Source organism: Syngnathus typhle, linkage group LG14, assembly GCF_033458585.1.
Source record: "Syngnathus typhle isolate RoL2023-S1 ecotype Sweden linkage group LG14, RoL_Styp_1.0, whole genome shotgun sequence".
Taxonomy (NCBI): domain Eukaryota; kingdom Metazoa; phylum Chordata; class Actinopteri; order Syngnathiformes; family Syngnathidae; genus Syngnathus; species Syngnathus typhle.
Genome location: NC_083751.1, coordinates 7748436 through 7769959, shown reverse-complemented (window position 1 = coordinate 7769959; position 21524 = coordinate 7748436). Strand labels below are relative to the sequence as shown.

General features: G+C 43.1%; 1 protein-coding gene across 4 annotated transcripts; it reads right to left on the bottom strand.

Annotated features, from left to right (window-relative positions):
* Positions 1 to 159: 159 nt before the first annotated feature.
* LOC133166574 (uncharacterized) lies at positions 160 to 19679 on the bottom strand. 4 transcript variants are annotated; one of them, XM_061296568.1, is made up of 7 exons: positions 19543 to 19679; positions 18324 to 18448; positions 15774 to 15841; positions 4171 to 4254; positions 1717 to 3518; positions 1185 to 1289; positions 160 to 732 (listed from the first exon to the last, which is right to left on the bottom strand). In XM_061296568.1, exons 5-7 carry the CDS (start codon positions 2360 to 2362, stop codon positions 641 to 643), a joined length of 843 nt encoding a protein of 280 aa, XP_061152552.1. In that variant the 5' UTR covers positions 2363 to 3518; positions 4171 to 4254; positions 15774 to 15841; positions 18324 to 18448; positions 19543 to 19679; the 3' UTR covers positions 160 to 640. The 4 variants fall into 4 exon arrangements, with proteins under 4 accessions (XP_061152552.1, XP_061152554.1, XP_061152551.1 ...); XM_061296570.1 differs by lacking the exon at positions 15774 to 15841; XM_061296567.1 differs by lacking the exon at positions 19543 to 19679 and having other exon boundaries at positions 18324 to 18644.
* Between the last annotated feature and the right edge of the window lie 1845 nt (positions 19680 to 21524).

Sequence of the window (21524 nt, the reverse complement as noted above, 5' to 3'; positions counted from 1 at the left end):
CGCAGAAGAACTTGGCCTTGATCTCTTAGCAACAGATACACTTGGTTACAAAGTACTCAGACATGTTTACACTTCGTTACAAAGTACTCAGACATGTTAAGTTCCCAGCATCAGTTCTTAGAATGGGAAAAAAATGAATCTCTTGGATGACACAGCCAAAATGGTGGACATTTTTTATTCAAATAGTAATGCAGAATCTATAAGTCTAATAAATAGTTATAACATTAGAACAAATTTGTTAACTTCTACAGTTGTCAAAAGCACAAATTTAAGGCACAGTATGTTTAAAAAATAATAATTCTGTGAAACAAAAGACAGTCATTCAATTCTGAGAGGCTTTTTAACAAAAATATAACTGTTGATAATGAATTTTGGAGACTATCAGTAGCTCAAATACCTTTAACACAAATTCCATAACAGCAGTTTTGTTCAACTAGTAATAAAATTGTGCATGATAACTGATCGTACTTTCTTGAAAGTGTGCACATATGCAAGGTGGCATTTAAATGTCATGATAAGGCATGTCAGTATTACATTGTAGCCGTTTGGCTCAGGACTGAGAAACTTGAGCACCAGACAAACCGATGTCTCTTGACAGCAGCTTGTTCCAACATTATTGTTCACAGTATTGGGCTCTTGGTCAAGCGTCTGTTGTGACTGATTCTTCATTAGGTCCAGCAGACTTGTAATTACTTTTCAAGGGGATGCTCTCATCTACACTTCTAGAGTCACCTAGAAAATAACAACAGAAAAAAGGTGCTGTGATATGGTACCCAATGTGAATCAGTATATTGACTAGTGGGGGTACAGAACATTATTATCAGAAAGATTTTATTTTTTAACTTGATTTCCCCCTTGAATGTTTACCTATTGACGTGATTTTGGACCTGTAAGTGAATTGCCCACCTTCGATCAGTAAAGTTGGTTGAATGAGAATCAAAGCATCTGAGAATTGTTGTGAAAATATGCACACATCTCTTTGAACAAAGGAAACTCACAGGATGAACAGCATGTTGTCTAAACTGGGTGTGGGTGCAGCCTGCTTTTCTCCCATGGCGTTTAAGATGGAATAAATTTAGAAGTGAAAGTAGCGCGGCGATCAAATGAATCAAGGTTGCAAAACAGATGGTGTTGCTGTGGGAGTGTTCATGTTGGTCAAGTCCTGTCATTGACATGTTGCTAACCTCTTCGCTTGTTGGTTGGGGGACTGTTGGCTGCCCCTCCTCTATTAGACCTGAGCAAACACTGGAAAGGCCACAAAAGCGGGTTCCTGTGATCCTGGGTAATATCTGGAAAGAATTAATGAGCATTTAACAAATTTGCAAATTATTTCTAAAGTTTTATTATCCCATTAAAGCTCCTTTTGTTCTTGGACTTTTTTTCTTAGGGGGAAGTAGTGGTCTTGTGAATGTCATGCTATGACCTACTTTCATTTGTCTGCCGGGTGTTGGCACTCATTCGTGAATTTATGGCTGACGGGCCTTAAGTTCAATCAACATTATCACTTACAACACAGAGAAAGCAGCCGTCATTGGGGGAAAAAAATACATTTCTTGTTAAAAATATTCCTAATAAGAAAATGCACCCGCAATTGTAATGAGGTGATACTTTCATTTTCATTCTACATGTCCCACGACGTTTAACATCGCCTCTCTGTTTTAAAAAGCCGTGTTTAATGCTCGCTATTACGACAAAAACATACTAATGGGTGCATACCTGCGGTTTGAGAATAGGCTATGACTCGACAGAGGTTCTTCTTGATGTCGAGTACGTTGTCCGGAGTACCAGAGATGAACGAGCCCACCCAGACCGCGTCCGACGGATGCTGCGGGAACACCTTGCGGATGAGCGTCTCCAGTTGAAGGACGCACCGGCGGCTCTCGTCGCTCTCCCCCGAGTTGAGGCGCACTAATCCAATCAAGGCCGGCACAGCGCTGCTGGCTCCTTTGGTCCGCGCCCGGACGTCTTTGAGAACCTCCTTTAAGCCCAGGTTGCTGATGAAATTCTGTCTGAAGACGAACATGATAGCGGGACAATCGATGGTTCTGCGCCGGCTGGAGCTGCTTGTCTGTTTGACAATTGTCCTCTGAGTGCCATGCGGGCGGGCTCCCGAGTTTATATCGTCGGGGGTCCCCTGGGGAGGCTTGTCCCCGTGGCCCTTTTGACAGACGTGGCCGAGCTCGCCCGCACAGAGGGTTGGAAGGGGCCTTTGGTCGCCGAACAAATCGTCGATGAACTCCCGCAGGACGTCGGCATCGCTCCCTCCCTCATCATTCCTTTCTGCTACATCGCTCACCAAATAGATCCTTTCTTTACCTCCAATTGAAGCGAGCGTCTTCTCAAACTCGCTCTCCTCCGACATGGCTGCCTGGTGTGGACGGCGACTGGTCAAACCGGACTCGAGGAACAAGCTGTGAGTGACAACTCAGTGCCATGCGTACAGCCCCGACACGTTCGCACGGTTGTCGGAGGCAATTACAGTGGGCGCGTCTACGGAGCGGAACTCAGAGATCAACGTCTATTTCTATTGGCTACTTCTCTTGGTAGGCGTGACCAACTCGTGGAGTCCAAAAATCAACCATAGACACATCTACCTAATATATTTATACCCCAATCCTGCGAATAAAATGATTGATTATTGTTGTGATAATTATTATTGTAGCTACCAAAGTAGTTTTCCGTTTTCCATATGATATCACCATATACGAAAACTGAAAAGTTATCGTATGATCCGCCACATCCAATATGGCGGATGGACTACCTACTAAGGATTTTATGTATAAAGGTATGGAAGCCCACATACCACACAATCAGATCTCAAAATGAAATAATGGTTTTATAAGACAAATAAAGTTATTTCTGTAAATGAAAACACATTATGTGAATGTGTGCAAACTCCAATAAAAATCACATGTTGTGGTGTAGTAATAATTGGCATAAAGTTTAGATGATGAAATGTCATGGTACAGAGGTCACACTTTTGACTGAGAGTATCCGCATAGAGAAAAGTCCTCCCTTTCTTCCTATGTTGTAGAGGCCGGCCTTTGCGGTGAAAAGAAGGGACAGAATTACGACTAAAGCAACACTTTAACTCAAGAGCCCTACTTCTATGCAGGATGGCGACTGGGAAAGCTAAAGCGACCCTTGACTTTCTATGATGATAAAAAGAAAAAAAATCCTTCTGCTGAGTTCCAAAGAGCCTAATCCGTTAATCCACAAATGCCTTTTCCTTCATTAAAAAGGTGCTGTCAGTTTGAAATACCATGGCGCACTTCACAAATAGTCTCACTAGTAATGAATCAATAATATAGCCTGCAGGTCTGACAAAAAACAAATACCTAAACAAATACAAACCTTTGTACCGGCGTTGATTATTGAGTGAGCTGTGTTTGTTTCCAAAGTCTCTGTTGTGTTAGTAAGTGAGGTTCATGTACTCACCTCCTTGTTTAAGTGCAGTAGCATCTGTGGGTCAAGAATCCCTCTTGGACCAGTCACAGTGATATTTAGTCCCAGACGAACTGGCAGAGAGAAAAAAAAAAACCCAACAAGCTATGAATAGCAGCATGACAATATAGACATACAATATACATATATATATATATTTTTTCTATACATAGTATCTCCACATAAAACAATTTTTTACCTTACAGGCACCCTTTTAGTCAACAATTTTACACTGTTATACAAGTTTTAGAAAAGTCCATTTTTACATATGGGTCAACACCAACGTTAAATGCAGCTCACTTAATTCATTGTTGATTTAGCCAAACAGGATTGTACTGAGCAGCCTGAACAGAGAAGCCATACTTGCATAGTCAATTGCAAAGCTGCCTCGTTTTTCATTAGCGCTTGTTTATCATTTTTTCAATTTTTTTGGAAACAAAATAAATGAACATATTCAATATGTTCATAATAGGAATCAATTATTCATAGTTAATTCATAGTGATTTTGTTCTCTGACACCAGAACTCTGAGAGTGGAGAGATGAGCAGAAGGTTAAGCCACGTTTCTCCTTCCTCTTCTGCGGATGCTTTCTTCCGTCACATTCATGCGCTCTGAAAACTGCTTAGGCAAGACTATGGAGCAGAAAATACTCCAAAACAGGAATCATAATTCTTGTTGTGTATTTTCAGCCAATGATGCACAAACACACAATTTAATAACAACCACCTGTCATCAAAGAATGCTGCAAGTGCGGTTGCCCCTTCTTTGGCGAACAGGAAGTTTTTCTCCATGCCGTGACGTCCCCGAAACCTGAGAAGATGTATTTGGTGAACCGTAGACATACAAAGCAAAACAAAAACATGGAAAACCAGAAAGCCTCGTCCAACAAACAAATGAAAATTCCGTCTCTTTATTGCAAACGTTCGTTGAAAAACAATGTGAGAACTCAAACACACATGGTGAGGGCTACAATGGCTTGTCACTTCAAAAAAGAAGGGGGGAAAAAAGCACACCACTGCTAAAATATCACATCACTATTTGTTTTAGTTTCATAGTTTCTATTTCATCTCACTTGCTACACACCCACAAGTCTAAAATAGGGCTGGACAAATTTTGGCCTCAGGGCCACGTGGAGCTTGCTCCATCCAGGGATTCATCATCAAGAGTCTTCAAATAGTTGACACAATTCTTTTTTTTTTTTACGTACTTTACCAAGAACCTGTCCTGTCTGCCTCTTTTAAATTTCAATTGTGCCACATGAGCACCAAAGTTTGGCCACTCCTGGAAGAAACATGTGCCAAAAAGCAATTGAACTACTAAGAGTCAACTAGCTGCATAATCACAACAATAATCACGTTGTCATAGTTGCATCGCTCTCTGATTTACCAACACAATCATTCCAAAGTAAGCAAGCAAATAAAGCAACACTTCATGTTGGAAAAGCGCCCAAACAAATTTTCCCGTTTGTCATGGCAGGAAAGCAAGAGTCGCAGTCGTGGAGTGGATTGAAAAGTATAGGATGTGAATGTCTGTCCGATTCTTGAGAATCCCAAATGGCACAGATGGGAATAATAGGTTTGAAATTACAGCTGCACAAAGTTTTGGCTTGAAGGAATGGCTGACTATTGGCAGGAAAAGAACAAAACATTTATAGAGCTAATCCCAGACATCATCTGCACAAAACCTCTGACCAATAAAGCACAGTAAAACTTGACACATCGTGCATTTCCGCTCAGTAATTTCCTCTAGATGACGCTCGTGCACCACAATTTGAGGGGGAAAACAATTTCATGTGCTTGACGTGCAGTTTGTACCCGCTAGGTGGCAGCACATCCCCAATAATAGTGATGTGAAAGCAGTCATCCAGCATTCTCGCCACCTATTCATCTATCTGATTGTTTTTAAACAAACAAAAAGAAAATCCTGGTTTGTTAGTCAAAAATAAATGATCATTATTATTATTATTATTATTTTTTATCATTTAACGTGTTCAGTGTACTTTTATTGACAATTTCAGTTAGTTTTCTTCTTTAAAGGTGGGAACTTATGATTTTAACGATAATAATAATAAAAAAAAAACAATGCTGAATTTGATGACAGGTATATAAGACCTGCTGATACTAAATCATTTCAGAAATGGAAAGTAAAGCAAAAGAAATTGTAAAACTTGACAAAAGAAGAATCCTATTAATAAATAAAATTTGACCTGTGAATGGAAGTTGAACATCTGATGTTTTGGGTCTAACAAAGAAGTAAAGGTGGTAAACATATATTTTTGTATGGCCAATGTGTGAAAAATGAACACACAGACAAAAAAATGGAAGAAAAGAAAAAAAATACTGAGGGCGTTTTATCAGCCGTGTGCGGTCAGCCCTGAGACGTAGACCAAAAGCAAACAAACAAGCAAAAGTAAAGCAACCTTTCCAGTACAGTGAGTCTAGACACAGAGCACTTGTTCACTAAAAATACATCAGGACTCAGTGAGAGTAAGTGTGGTTATGTGGGGGTGGGTGGATTGTCACAGATGGCAAAATCTTGAATGTCACATGAAACCTGCCTTCCGAGCTTGCTCAGAGGTCACCAAGCTGACAAGCTGCACAGTCCCAAAAGGAGGATGAGGTGTTGTCATTCAAGTCAATATGTTTTCAGGCCCTGGTGTTGTTACCAGGGTTGACTTGTGTACGCTAAATTGTAAGAGTTGCAAAATCCTTCACAATGGCTTGTATAATTCCGTATTGTTCAAATACAGCCATGAACTTTTTTTTTCACTTCTTGTTCTGTGTCGTGATAGACAGCTGACAGTACAATGCATAGAATATAATAAAAAAAAAATTAAGCACCCCCTGCTTGTATTCATGGCATTGAACAAACCGTGAAGCCTCAAAGGGGTACATCTTGTTTCAAGTGGGAAGAATTTTTTTCATCTGGCCGTCACGGTCAAATATTGAGGCGGCTTTCTATGATGCAAATTAGGCCACATTTGAAACGCGGACCTTGGTTGCATTAATTGAATCGTAGGTTCCGATGTGCAGGTGCACACATGTATTAATAAGAATAACAACCTTCAGTTCAGAGGCCCATTAGTCAGATGTAGCCAAAAGTTGTGCTCAGAAATAAAATATAACAGATGGATGTGTTGAGAAAACGATTTGGAGATCAACAAAACTCCTGGTGTGGAGATGTCAGTTTAAAGAGAATCTCAAAGAATAAATCTGCTTTGAATCTGTTATCACTATTAGTGACCAAAAGTGAAGAAAACTAAAGAACCAGAATCATAACAGGAAAGAGTCAGAAATCTTGAACTCAATTTTGGGACATCTGTCAAAAATCGTGACTGCTTGGAGATTAGTCGACTTTGAAAGCTTGATTGATTAAGAAACACAGCTATGTGGCTCAGTGGGTTGAACGCTGACTTTGGAAGTTTTGAACTAAATTTTCGCACCACTTATGCGACTGATAAAAATCTAGAAATGCGTTCAACTTCACCATATATTAGCGCTTGGCCATCGTGTAAATAAAGAAAGCTTTTGTAGTATCAGCATTAATTTTCCAATTTGGGGCTCCTGAGCAGATGACAAATTGGCTTCCAGGGTACTGCTGACTTCACATCATCCATCCTGATATCTAATCAAATTATCATATCAACAAATAGTTGCATCATGGGCTCTAAATGGAAGACACCCAAAGGAGACGACACATTTCTAGCAGCGGGACGCTCGGAAGGTCATGGAGGGAGGCTTGAAAGGAAGTGGCCCCCCGTGGGGGATCCCTCTACTGGCCCCAGGCACTGGACATGGCCAGGAGGTTAGCAGGGGGAATGTACATGAGTTAGCGGTGCCCCCCCCCCTCCCAACAGTCACAATGGGCCTTCCCAACACAATGAGCATTTTGCAGAGGGGACAGCGTTGACTAAGGGCCCACTGTAGTGGTGCGAGGGGACGCGGGTCAAGGTTTAAGAGGCTCATGTACTGTTAATGTGAGGTCACACTCGTACATCACCGCTGACAGGACCCATCTCCGGTGGCTCTCCTCCGTGCTAAACACCGCACGGTTGCCATAGTGACATTAGCCGCCTTTGTGCACTCAGGAATGTTCATAATAAAGAAGAGAGGATCACTCCAAAAAAGGAGGAGTTTAGCAATGATGTAACCTGTGTCCAACAAGGAATTATGCTCCCTTAGCATGTCTGGATAATGGAGACGAACATATTCTAAACAATACCGGCAAAAGAAGGAAAGACACCTACTTTTGATACATCTTCTAAGTATGAATTATTTGTCTCGTGATTGCAAATCAAAACCTTATCTGTACTGTATACTGTAGATGGAAGAGACCAATGAGGGACTCTTAAGACCTCTGAATGGGTTCTTGTGTCATACTTGTGTGTTTATGCTGATGGTGCATGGAGGCATGAGAACCCGCCAGCATTCCCTCCATGCACAAGGGTGTCCAGATAAGCAGATAGGGGGGATCTCTGGCTCAGCATAGATGTAAATGTTTGACAAGCTCTTTCACCATCTGAGTTATCTTACTTGCGCATGGTCACCTGTAGACACACACGCAAACACACACTTGTGATTCATAAGCCCACATCAACAACGATGGGATGCCATCAAAGCTCTTTTGGTGTTTTTGTTAGATTTTAATCCTGCTCAAGTGCTGACATCTGGTAAAGTGCACACGGGAGCTTGTGACCTGCTCTGCTCGTTAGTCCCTCAGTTAATTGTATTAGCCATTAGTAAAAAAGTGCATTGAATTAGTCCCTCTGCTACCTCTCAATGTTAAGAGTCTTAATTATGCGTCTGTGTTCCTGCGTGGACGAAAAGGAAGAAGACAAGCGTGGCAGGTACAGAGCAACCCGTGAGTAAGTGGGGGTTCAACTTTGACCTTTTTGCAGAGAGTGACGTGGGTCTCTGCAGCAGCACAATACTTCCAGCACGCAGCCCTCTCTGGCTGCCTGCTGCGACCCACAATGAAGTCCTTTGGCGTGGGCTCTGCGTGTAGAAAGGCCCCCTGGAGTGCTGACTGCTATCCAGGGGTCTTTCAGTGATTTTGCTTCTCTCTAGCTCAGCAAGCGAGGCAGGAAAAACTCAATGAGAGAGAAGCTACAAGGGGAACAATGCCCCATAGAGGGCATCTTAACCCGCAACAAACAGTGTCAACATGTGTGCGGAGCGAATGGAAAGACCGACACAGAGTCCGCCAAGGACAGAAAGGACTGTTTCCATGTAGGCCGGCACACTGAAAGGGCTACAGTGTTGTTTTGTTGCATACGAGAGGGATTTGGGCTCTTTTCAGGGGCGGCCGGCTAGCATTTTGGGGGCACCAGATAAAGTAAAGCGTCGAGAGCAGGGCCTTTCTTCGCCCGGCTCGCTCTATTGGAGGGGTGAAGAAGATTATTGTTGTACACGCTACAAAATAAAGCCTGCATCAAAGTCGGCGAGGAGTGTGGCCCGGATTGAGAGAACCAAGGCTAGATGTTAGGATGAGGGGTGAACACGGGCACATGTGGCGCAGGTCACCGTGTGTGGCCCAGACACGTGCGAGTGTATTACATCCTCCATTCTGCCCAGCGTGTGTGATCCTCTCATGTGTCCATAAAGGATCTGTTCATCTCGATGCATGCAGTCGTGAAAAGACTTCATTCACCACTTCCCTGCAGTAATGCTAGCCACCGCTCCAATTGACCAGTTTAGCACCAATTGGGGCTAAGTGGCAGCGTGCGGGAGTCCAGGTGCTTATCATTGTGGTTTCTGAGGAGGACTCGGGGAGGGATGTGCCACGCTCTTGCACGCCTGTGTCGACAACATGCACATACATGCAGTTGCAGGTTTTGACATTAGCTGCTTAGTTCTGAAAAAAGAATCTACACTACTATCTGTCATCATTATTTGGCTTTAGTGGAGGTCTACGCTCCGCTGACTGCTCTAGTTTGTTTTTACAGATTATGAAAATATTGTGTTATCATTAAGGTATTTTAACTCGAAGTAGCTCCACAGCAACATGAAAGGGAAGAAAAGGCTAATGACAAACAAAGACAGTCGGTGGCCGAGTGTATCATCACGGATGAAATTCCTCCAGAAAAACCCACATCCTGAATATTTACCGCCTCGACAGACGACCGGCTCGCGCTTCCCGTTGGACGTTTTTGGAGGAGACACAAATAGACGCGTTTACTACTGGGATCAAAGAAGACATTCGGTGGGTGTCAGAGCAGCTGGAGTTTGCCTTTTCTACACTCAGCATCTTTACGGTCGCGTAGAACCACTTTGTACATCCTCCATGTCCGTCCACAAAAAAAAAAGTCTTGTAACATGAAACTATGCAAATATGCCTTGATAGTTTAACACACCTGTGTCAAACTCATGGCCCGGGGGCCAGATACGGCCCGCCACATCATTCTATGTGGCCCGCAAAGACAAATTGTGCATCAAATTCCTGTGTCATTACTAGAATTGCAAATTGTCTTCGCTTTTAATATCTTTTTTTTTTTTTTTTTATATTTGACCAGTTTTTACTCATCTGATTTGAAAACGAGTTATTTGTCAGTTTGTTCTGTAGCTTTTACTGTATATATCAGGTGCTCAGACATTTATCTGGGTTGTCAATCATAATGGCCCTCCGAAAGAAGCTATGACTACAATGCGGCCCGCGGAAAAAGATAGTTTGACACCCTTGGTTTAACACAATAACAATACATACATGTGACTAAAGATGTTATCGACGCAGTGAGGGCTGAGTGTGTTTGTGTCTGCGTATACAAGTAATTGACATTTGGCAGGCCTGGTGTTGCCTTCATGAAGGAAAATAGAATCAATGCTCTCTTGTACGGCCCCATACACTTGTACGACAGTTAAATGTGATCATCTCGCAGTTGCAAAACTTTTCATTACGCCTTTGGCATTGACGTTAAGACTGTTTCATTGTAGTAGAGTATTTACAATTTACTAGTAGGTGTGATTAACTTCTGTTTTACACTACGACAGTTAAGGATGCCGAACACTGCACGTACAGCTAATAAAGTTTTATGGTGGCAACAGTTTGACCCCTGGAGCGGACTGAGTTATTATTTAGTGCTTTAGAATCAAATTTAAATGTTTATGCTTGTTATGGTTTAGTTTTAATGGAGTGTTTTTTGTTGTTGTTGTGGTTATTGTGCTTTGGTTGTTTTGTATTGCACTGCAAACGACAGATACCTGATGCTTATTGGATTTTGATCAATGTCTGGAGAAGAACTGATTCTGAAATATCTATTTACACTGCTGCGACACATCCTGTATCATACTTATACCATTTGATAAAAATAAAAACACCTAAATAAAAAGCTTTGTTAGGATTCACATCCAGTCTTAGCTTAAACAAATTTAAGCTTCATTCAGTGTTCATTTCCCGGCACTTAAACGTGGAAAAAGAGAGGCGTGTTTTTTCTGTAAAGGTGGGACCATCCTGTTTCCGCTCCCACAAGCAAAAAGATGACAAAGACCAAAAGAAAGATTGTATGACAAAAGACTTCCTTTAAGTGGCAGTGAGGGAGTGAAAACTGCTAGTGAGCATCTTTTGCTTGTCTGTGAAATTCTCTGTAATATTTGTTAACAGCAAACCTCAACTAGAAGTGACAAAATGAAGCAAGTACTAGTTGCCTTTTATTTGGAGAATTGTTTGAGTTGTTTTTTCATTTCCACAATGTGTAAGAAAGGCTCCTTTTTGTTGCCACCAAAGGTTTTCTGTCAAACAAAACTAGAGTATTAAATTAAAAAAATAACAAGTCTAATTCACTTAACAAACAATGCAAACACATTACTGTGTCCTAGAAATGGACTGCAACACATTCATATATAAAACATATATCTAAAATACTCAGGCATATATTCTTTATCATTTGGGAGGAACAAAAAATATTATGTCAGTTTACTGGGTACCTGCGCCGATCAGTATGAATTAAGGCAAAGTAAGCCGGTTTACTTCTTTGCATCCTATTTCATTCTTATTACTAAATGTTTACAAATTACAATAGTGCTTAACAATTAAACATTTTACATTTTTGTTTGTTTTTTGTGGGAGGCTGGAACGGATTAATGGCATTTCTATTGATTCCAAAAAAGAACGATGATTTGCATGTATTTTGAGTTGTCAAGAAACAAGTTGAACTCGCATGCAGGCATCACTGTATATATCGTATTTAAAAAAAAAAATGTGTATACAGTCAGTCGTATCACAGGTTTTCATCTATTGCATGTTGGTCTGGAACATATCCGGTGAGATAAATGGGGGCTCACTGTATTGCATTTGATAAACCCCTGAGGACAACACACAACGTGCACACACGTGTGCAAACACACACACGCACGCACACAGCCAGAGGAAGTCTGAATCAGTTGGCTCTCCACACACACTTAACCATTCAGGAAAATGTCAGACCGCATGCATGAGCTCAACACCACATCAAAGATCATTTGGATGGCGTGCTAATACAACAGACCTGAGTCTGGGACAAGATGTTGCAATAAATGGTTGCTTAAACAACAACACAAATTAGGTGGTTGTGATGGTGGTCAACGCCAGACTATACACTCGTATAAAAAGCCAATAAACGGGTGTACAGTTTTGGGGCGTATTTCAAATTCTAGCCAGCCGCCATCTCACTCAACTTGTGTTAGCTCGTTTTCCAGGCAGCCTTGTGGTTTGGCATGGCTACGCACACAAACGTAAGCACACCCGCACACGCAGGCAGTGCCTCAACAGCACACGGGCCAACCTTGTGGCTCAGGCTGACAGGCACCTGGAGCAGCTGCTGGCAGCTGCTGGCCCGTAAAGCACAAACACCGTCAGGGACCATCAAAACCCCCTCATGGGCAACCATCTTTCTTCCCTCCCTGCAAAAAGAGTGAACAGCATCCTTCTATTTATTGGCCCTTTTTGCCTCTAAAGTCACGGCACACTTTTTGCACATGGAGATGCAGAATTAGAATGTTCTCACACACACTACAAACCACAAACACACACATGCCCACAGGTGAGTCAAACACGCCTCTTATTTTCTTCTATTTGCTTTCCCAGAAGCAGACAGCAGCCCTTGTGTGTGTTTGTGGGGATGGGCATATTTGTGTTTATGCTGAGGTGGTTTATCAGGCATATACTATAAAATCTCCTAAACAGAACTCACAAGGTTGACAAATCAGTGCAATCAACAAAGATGCGTCTATGTTTAATGCTGTGCAACCAACTTACAATTTAAGTATAAACTTAGTAAAAGGTGGCCTGACCTGATCATGAACAGTTGAAGGAGCTTTCAGTGGCGAAGTAATGTGCATTGGAATTTAGTTAAGTTCTAATGTAACTATAGTTGGGGATTGGCAGAGGTATTCAGTCGTACGCTATGCAGCGGAAACTCAAAGATAGAACACTGTCTGTTCTGAAGGCTAACATATATAGCCCTTGTAAAATAAGAGCCTGTTAATAAAAACAGTCATAAGGAAAATAAGGTACATTGTAAATAAATACAAAATAAATCAACATGTATTAATGCTGGTCCAGGATTAAGATTTACTGTAACCACTGTAGAAATATGGTACATAGCTGCCTACCTTCATAAGTCTATAGTAAAATAAAATAAAATAACATTTGGATGCTTTTCTCTTTCATTGGTGTGGTTTTTGATAGGGTTGCTCCAGACCAGACTCCTCCGAGAATGCCTTTAAGGACCTTGCTTGCAGCAGGAAATTTACTTTGCAAACTCATCCCACAAAGAATATATATTTGTTGAAAATATCTGGATAAGATTATGAATCAAGACACGGGGGAGACTCAAAACTTGATTGATGATGATTAACTAGTTAATGTGTGTCTCTATCAGCTTGTTACCACACTGTGACATGTTCAGCAGCTCAGCTGGATGTTGGCCATCCGCAAGTGAATGTTAGGGCAAGTGAAGATTGACTTCCTCCCAGTCAGGGTCCATGTAATGTGGGAGTGAGAGGCAGATTGAGAAAGTATGTGTTGGATTGCGAGTGTGCGTGTCAGTGACAGGGCATCTGTTTGCACACTACAACGGACTACTGGCATCTATGCTTCAAAAACTCCAGAAAACGACTGCATTCCACCATGTGTGAGATTTCCAAAGTTACAATTGTCATGGAAGTTGTCAAGGCGCTTTGGGCTGGAGCAGATGTAATGGCTACATAACAAACTGATGAATTAATTTTGAAATCAGAGACTAGTAAAAATTTAAAGACAATTTGTAATTTTAGTAATGACATAAAGTCAATGCAAAATTTGTCTTCGAGGGCCACATAAATCGATGTGGCGGGACGTATCTGGCCCCGTGCCTTGAGTTTGACATCTAGAAAGTCTTCCCCGAAGTATGAAAGATGTTAAGGCTACAAATGCTATCAGCATATTTTCTTCCACTTTTCAGTTCCACATAATGTAGTACGTATGTGAACCTCCTGAAAAGAAGATTATCTGGACATTTCTCCAAAGAACAATTCCCGAATGTGATTTACGACACAGCTGCTGAGTGTCAATATGGATAGGTTCTTGTAGGATGAGAGATGGGTCTGAAGCACAGCTGCTGGAGGTATATCCGCAGATTCGACCGTCGCCAGCGTGGCCCTCTCGGCACCATCATCATTTGTAACTCAAGACAGGTCCACAGAGAAGACGTGGAGATCTAAGAGATACTTAAGTACAAGCCCTGATCTTATTGCTCCTATTATTTTCATGTCAAAAAGTTAATAAATGATTGAGCAGACATCCTCTTCAGTTTAGTTAAGCTTGCGGTCACATGACTGGCCAAAGGACCGCACAGATCTAAGAACTTCCGGCTGTCAAGTCCTTCAAAAGAGGCTCTTTGTGGTGAGAGCGAAGAAGAAAGAGACACAATCCTCTTACACATAAAAAACGCAGAATATGGAGGAGGGCTTCTGGAGCAATTTCCCAGCAAAGCGTATTTGAACTTCAGTGCAAGACTTGATGAGGTGATTCTCTTTTTTTTTTTTTTTTTTTTTAAGGCTCTCGTTTGTGTGACATCTAAAAGAAAAGTGGTGATGAAAAGGATGGAGAAACGTCCGCGAAGTGACGGAGCTGGCGTCCGTCAACAGCCCACATGTCAACGCAAATAAGGCGATCTGACTGGCCAGCCAACGATAACAACACGGCTCTTTGTTTCTCAGATGGTCAGATGGAGGTGTTTTTACCCGCATATCTCCTCAGCCTTTTAATTACAATAAGTTGATACCATAATAGGATTTTCGAGCAGTAAGGAGTGACAGCTTAAAAGGAAGGCTTTCCAGTTGAAATGTGCCTTTGAGGGCCAATTTTCCAGAGCTTTCTTGCTTCACTTTAAAGCTCCATCCAATTGAGCAGGCCTTTCAGTGTAGCCGGGATACAAATCCATTGCCGATGCGGCGATCACAGGCCCAGAATGAGCTGCATTACATCTTTTGCTTGCAGGACCCTTCAATAGCGCAAGGCGGCCCACTTTGGTGTGCCAAATGACTGTGTTACCGGGATTGGTCATAGGGAAGTCAAAGAATTGCTAGGAAGACAATGCAAACGGCCCTCCATCTTACAGTATCTCAGAAGGCCAATTGTCATGCAGCCGCCTGCCAAGCTGCTTCCTCAAGGCCAGCCACCAATCAGACATTTGCAGAGGCTTATTTCTCTCCATTGTGCCGTCAAGGTACTCCACTACTTTCATTTTTTGTTTGCGGCTGACAGATTCCATGAGTGCCGGCGTGTCACTCGCCATGTCTGTGAGCGGGAGGATTCATGGAAGTGATAATCGGGAAGTAAAGCGTCACTCTCTCTCCAAATGATAAGTAATGCCGGGTGGATATTTCATTGGGACACCTCAGTCTTACTCATAAAAGCCAAAGAAAAGAAAAAAACATGCAGAGTTAATTCTTTGATGCTGGCTGAAGTTAACTCCGTAGGTTTTTTTCGTCAACCGCAGTACATTAACGCAGCCAAGATGACGTTGTATGCGGCAGCTGGCAGCCAGAGTGTGCGTGAGAATGCGTGCGCACGACAAAATGATTGACACACTATTCGGTTACACCTTCTGTCTGATTGACCTGTTTTTCTGGCGCTTTAAATTCTAAAATAATAATTAAAATGAAAGCATAGGAATCAGATGGGACCAGAGAAAAACCATTTTTGAGTGAGTGAGTGAGTGAGTGAGTGAGTGAGTGAGTGAGTGAGTGAGTGAGTGAGTGAGTGAGTGAGTGAGTGAGTGAGTGAGTGAGTGAGTGAGTGAGTGAGTGAGTGAGTGAGTGAGTGAGTGAGCGAGTGAGCGGTGCTGGAGAGCAGCCAAAGCCTGCGGCCCTCACCTCAGCCACATCTTCATAAGCTGCAGCGCCTCCCTCCCTCTTCTCTCTTGCCAGAGCAGCCTCTAGGCCTGCAATAAATACATTTTCAATTACAAGCACCGGGGAGCACTGGAGGAAGAGGAGGAAGGAGGAAGGAAGGATGGAGGGCCCTCCAGGAGTCCGACACATTCCCTTGACTTGACACCTCTGACCATATCATGATGTTTATCGGAGCGTATTGACGCATGCATGTGGTCTTAGTGTCTTATTTTTCACTATGTATATAAGAAGATAAGACTACAAATTAGTATTGAGAGTAAGTAAGGTTTCAAGAATAATCTGGAAAAAAATCAATTGATGAAATGGTGTCAAACAACTAGATCTGAGATTGTAAATATGAAACGGATTTAACATTTATGATGGTTATCGCATACCGTTTTACAAGCATGGATAGAAAAAAAAATCACTCTGAACGCGTCTCGCACCACAGGATAATCGTTCAAGATAATCTTTGAGATATTCGATAAATGGGCCTTTGCTGAGTTTGATCGGAAATGGTGCAATTCCTCAAATCTGGCCTGATTCTGGGGTATGTAGAGAAGTAAGAAGAATATTTTCATTTTGTGGGAATGTTGGCTATTCCCGATACAACATATAACTCAAGTCGGCAGGCAAAAACCACCAAAGACCAAAGGTGGTGTGTTTTTCCAGCACAAAGCGAATCTGCTGCCTCAGCTCCTGTCACTATTGCGCCGCCCTGGGTGACGCTCTCTTTTCTGAGCACCGTGACCACTGTGGTAATTACCTGGAAAAAAAAAAAAAAAGGGGAGAGGGAGGCCCAGCATTCCGGTAGTGTCACAGAGGCTGTGTTTGTGTGGGCTGCCCAATTCCCTGATTCCAGGGTGGATGTGAAGGGATTTAGTGCTGCGAAAATTCCCCCCACGCCTCATGCTCGCCTGACGCTCTTCTACGAATCACCCCACCCACTCCTTGATCTGCCCTTGCCTCCCAACAGGGGAGGAGAAAGCGGGTGGGAGGGGAGCGACGTGCTCGAGGTCAACGCAAGTATGTGGCCAGGCCTCCCTGGCTGAGAAAGGTCAGTAGGTCGGGCGGACGAACGGACGGACGGATGTTGTCATGACTGCTGATGCTGTAACGAGAGCAAAGTGGTACAGTTTGAGGTCACATTCAAAATTGAATCATGTGTGTGAAGGTTTCATTGTCTGGCAGTGGCGGTGCGGTACGCTCCCCGGAGACGGCCGGTTTGCTGGCGTCATCGGCGCTAACGAGCAGCACGCTGTTGCTGTTTCCACTGGGCTTGCCAACAGCTCCCACACAGGGCCCCATTTCACGGCTGCGTACTCAAGGTGTGGGACCCAGCGTGGGCCCCACAGCAGCTGAGAAAAATGATGTTTGGATTGTGTGTGTGTGTGTGTGTGGGTGCGTGTGGACAAGAGGCGCCCGCCACAGTGAAACTCCACGCCGTTCTTCCGCAGCGATCCAATCAGGCCGCCTGGGGGGGCACCGGCCTCGCCAGGCAGGGGGTTATGGGAGATGAGGTCTGACTACAGGAGTCGATATGATTGAGGTCTCACTTGAAGAGAACACACAGCTATTTTGACAGACGCTGGCCTGCCGCTCAGGCTGAGGTCTGCAATTACGCAGGACATAAACACAGTGAGCAGAGGCCAGGCTGGAGCTCCGAAAGCACCCGGGGGAACAAAAAATGGCACACAGTGACATTGCCGAGCCAACTGAGGCTTTGGCAGGCGAACACAGACGGCTGTTGTGTGACTAAGGCATGCTGACCAGAGCGTAACACTGAATGTGTCCGAGGAACACACCCACTATTACATCCAACAGGATTGTCTTGTGAAGGAGTCTGAGATCATCCCTTGGGTTAATGCAGTGCTTCTCAATTATTTTCTGTTACGCCCCCCCCTAGCAAGAAGAAATCTATTCGCGCCCCCCCTCCCCACCGTGACTATCCTAACTTGTCTTGTAAGTTGTAAAATGTTGCACTGTCGCAAACGTGACAGAAGTAACAATGAGAGCCCCACTGCCCCCTGCTGTAGTAAACCCGCAATTACACTTTATTCTAGTACTGCCAAAAAAAAAAGCCTGTTCCCCAGGGTCACACGCGCCCCCCCAGGAATAGCACCGCGCCCCCCCTGGGGGGCGCGCCCCACTATTTGAGAAGCACTGGGTTAATGGTATTTTCCAACCCAACTTCCCTTTTTCATCCACATGATGACTTACCTTTCTCTGTCTTAAAAAAAAAAAAAAAACCTCACACCCATCCACCTAATCATCTTACCTGGCACTAGAACTATTTAGCCGTTTAAAACGTGCAGAAACAACATGCACCACAGAGACAATGTGGTGGCTGCCATTGTTATTTAGTGTCATGAAGTGAGGCCCTATTGTGAGCAAAGTGCTCTTTGGAGACTTGAAATCTAGCGTAGTTGAATGAAACGCTCGCTGAATGCACGTCAGGCTACATAAAGCGTTTTGACCGGCAGCCATAGTGTCGCACTGAAAGAGAGGAAAAAAGAGATCATATTTACTCACCATTCAGACTGCTTTACGTGCGCCCATCAGCCACATCCTATTCGGATAAATCAAGGACACGGGGAGCGGCCGGCAGACTGGAGTATATTTTCCACAGTCAATTCACAGCGGGACCCAACACAAGCCTGGGAAAGCAAATAATGCGGATTAGACTTCTTCAAAGGGTCATCCATGAGAAAGATGGAAGCAGGAGGAGCAGACAAAGGTGGGGGTTAGCGAGACATACGTATCTTATCTTTTATGACAATAAGATACACAAAGAAAGCTTGGATGGTGTATGGAACAACCACACAAGCGAGGTGTGTGCCTCAGGTGGATCAGGAAGGAGGAAGATAACATGTTGAGGCAACGACAGCAGCAGAACGCGTCACCTCACTTTGCGCGTTTGAGTGTGTGTGTGCAAGGAAACCGCTTATCTCCAGTTTGAGTGCACAAAAAGTTCAACTGAGGATGTCTGTGTCACATTAAAACCATCAGTGTCCCTCTGCAGCAGACAAACATGGATCACTGGGAAGACCGCTTCCCCTGTAATGTGAAGGAATTTGCATTGCAACACACAAAGACATCACAGCACACACAGCACGTGACCACCAACCGCAACCATAATAACAGGGAATTGCGCTAATTTCCAGGACATTAGGCAGTTGTCATAAATTATGCGCACACACACACACACACACGTTAGGGTTTCAAAGTAGGGTAAGAGTTAGGGCTACGGTTAGGGTTACAAATTCGTTTTAAAACTAGGGTTAGGGTTTCAACATAGGATTTAAACTAGAGTTAGCGTTTCATAGTAAGGTTTAAAACTAGGGTTAGGGTTTCAAAGTAGGGTTTAAACTAGGGTTTAGGGTTTCAAAGAAGGATTTAAAACTAGGGTCAGGGTTTTAAAGTAGGGTTTCAAACTAGGGTTAGGGTTTCAAAGTAGGGCTTAAAACTAGGGTTAGGATTTTAAAGTACGGTTTCAAGCTAGGGTTAGGCTTTCAAAGTAGGGTTAGGGTTAAGGGTTAGGGTAGTAGTTTTGTGTGTGTGTGTATACACAAAGACACGCATCAGTCTTAGTGTGAATGCTTGTCTCTGAGCATTCATAAAAACGACTTCCTCTTCTTTTCATCTTTCACGGCATTTCCCCTCCCCGCCTAGCGTCATTTCCCAAAAGTAGCCCCCCCCTTCAAATGTGAGCACACACAAGGCATAAACACACACGCGCAAAAATACTTACACATGCAGGCACAGCGTACTTTCCCTAAGGTGGTTTTGGCTGTAAGATGATACCTCATCTCAGAGCATTTCACACATGCCTTCCTGGACAGTTCCCACACTCCCGGCTGCCTCAGCCTGTCTGACCTTTGCCAAGCCTGCCGCCCCACCACCCCCGCCCCACTGCAGTGCTGCCTCCCCCGCCTCCCCTCTCCGCTTCTCCCGGGGTCTGCGGTTTGGACAGCTGTGACCAAGCTGGCTGATCAGTGTGTGGAAAACATCCGCCACACATGGCGGACTACACTGGGATCTTTTTAGTCTGGGATTATTGGCTGCCTCTCAGCCTTTTGAACATTTCATTATTTATGCATTAATTTTTTTTGGACCATCTGACGCGCACCTCCACATGAGTTAAAAGGAATCCGAACCAAATGTTGTCTATTTACTAGAACAAACAACCAATAAAAAAAAGAAACACTTTTTGTCTGCTTTACTTCATCGCTGCCACCAAAAAAAAGCCAGTCAAACTCAGACTGTGATATTTTATGAAAATGTAACATACATCATGTCTGTAGGAAAGTAATGTTACTGAATGTAACTACTTGCAATGCAAAGCACCACCACTCTCATGTTATTAATGCACAATGTGAATAAATTCCAAATAAAATGAAGATGTGAACCTTTCATCTATGGTTGCATCAACTTTTTTTTTGTCTGATTGCATCGGTTAAAAACTATTCACGTATATAAAACTTACAAGTCATCAAAGCTATGCTTTCACAAAGTAAAGGTGCACAGAAGACGCCTACTTAGCATTTGCCAAATTATTTCTCTTCACATAAAGTCTCCCTCACACCTTGTCAGAAGTGATTAGGGAGGGTGACGCTCCTCTCACGAGCGTGTGGAAGGTTTGCATTAAGACCACCAAACTTGGAATTTTGGCCTGGAGCCAGTTCACTGCGGTAGGTGAGCGATTAATTATGTTTCGCCTCCGAGGATATTTCAGTTGTTTTCGCTCTATCCTCAAGATTCTACTTGACTCTATTTGTGCTACAAGTGAGATATCTACGGGAAAGATCTCTATTTAAATGCTTAAGTAACTTTATAGCCTCATGCCGCTTAATAAATCTGAAGAAAAAAAAAATGTATATATGGTATTATGGCTTCCTACTGCATTCCAAAAACATGCTGGTCCATACTTGACCATAGACGTGTTTAAACAGTCTGCTCAAACTAATAAACAAACAATTAGATGTTCACATCATGTCAACATTCACAGCATGGGTTGGAAAAATTACACAAAGACCAAAACGAATGTTAACTTGCATGAGGCCGTATTGAAGTCAAACAGATTTTTCCCCTCATATATATTTTTCTCTTTTCAGTGTGGCTCTCACTTTCTTGTATATAAGGAACAGTAAAAACATTATTGATGTCCCTTCAGTTTTTCCCATTTCTTTTTATTTTGTTTCATTTTATACTGGTTATGTTGTTGCACACCACACACAACCAGACATCACACATATGCCCGTCTCCTCCCAAAGCCCGAGCAAGTCCTTACAGATAAGCTACTGCTACCCAGATTTCTGATTCCAGAGTCCTGAAAACTCGCGCACCAACAATAAAATAAGTTTGGTTCCAGCGTAGTCCTAATCCCCTGCAGCATGGCTCCAATTTAAGGTACCACATAAACAGGCCCAGTCACACCCAAGGAAACACACACATCCACATACTGCACAGTGTCCGGACCCTCTATCAGCATCAGCACCGCCAACGCACACAGCCTTCACATGTGAGATTGATTTGATTTTGGATTTTTTCCAAGACTAATACAAACAGACAGATAGAATGTGTGCATGACCGAAGGCAGTGAACGGAATGAGAGTTCCGAAACGGACAAGATGACTCACACGGCGTAGACTGAATGCGTGTGTGTGTATGTGTGTGTCTATAGGTGTTGACGTCTCCAGCAGAGGGAACACAAAAGCAGACACGGTGTGTTCT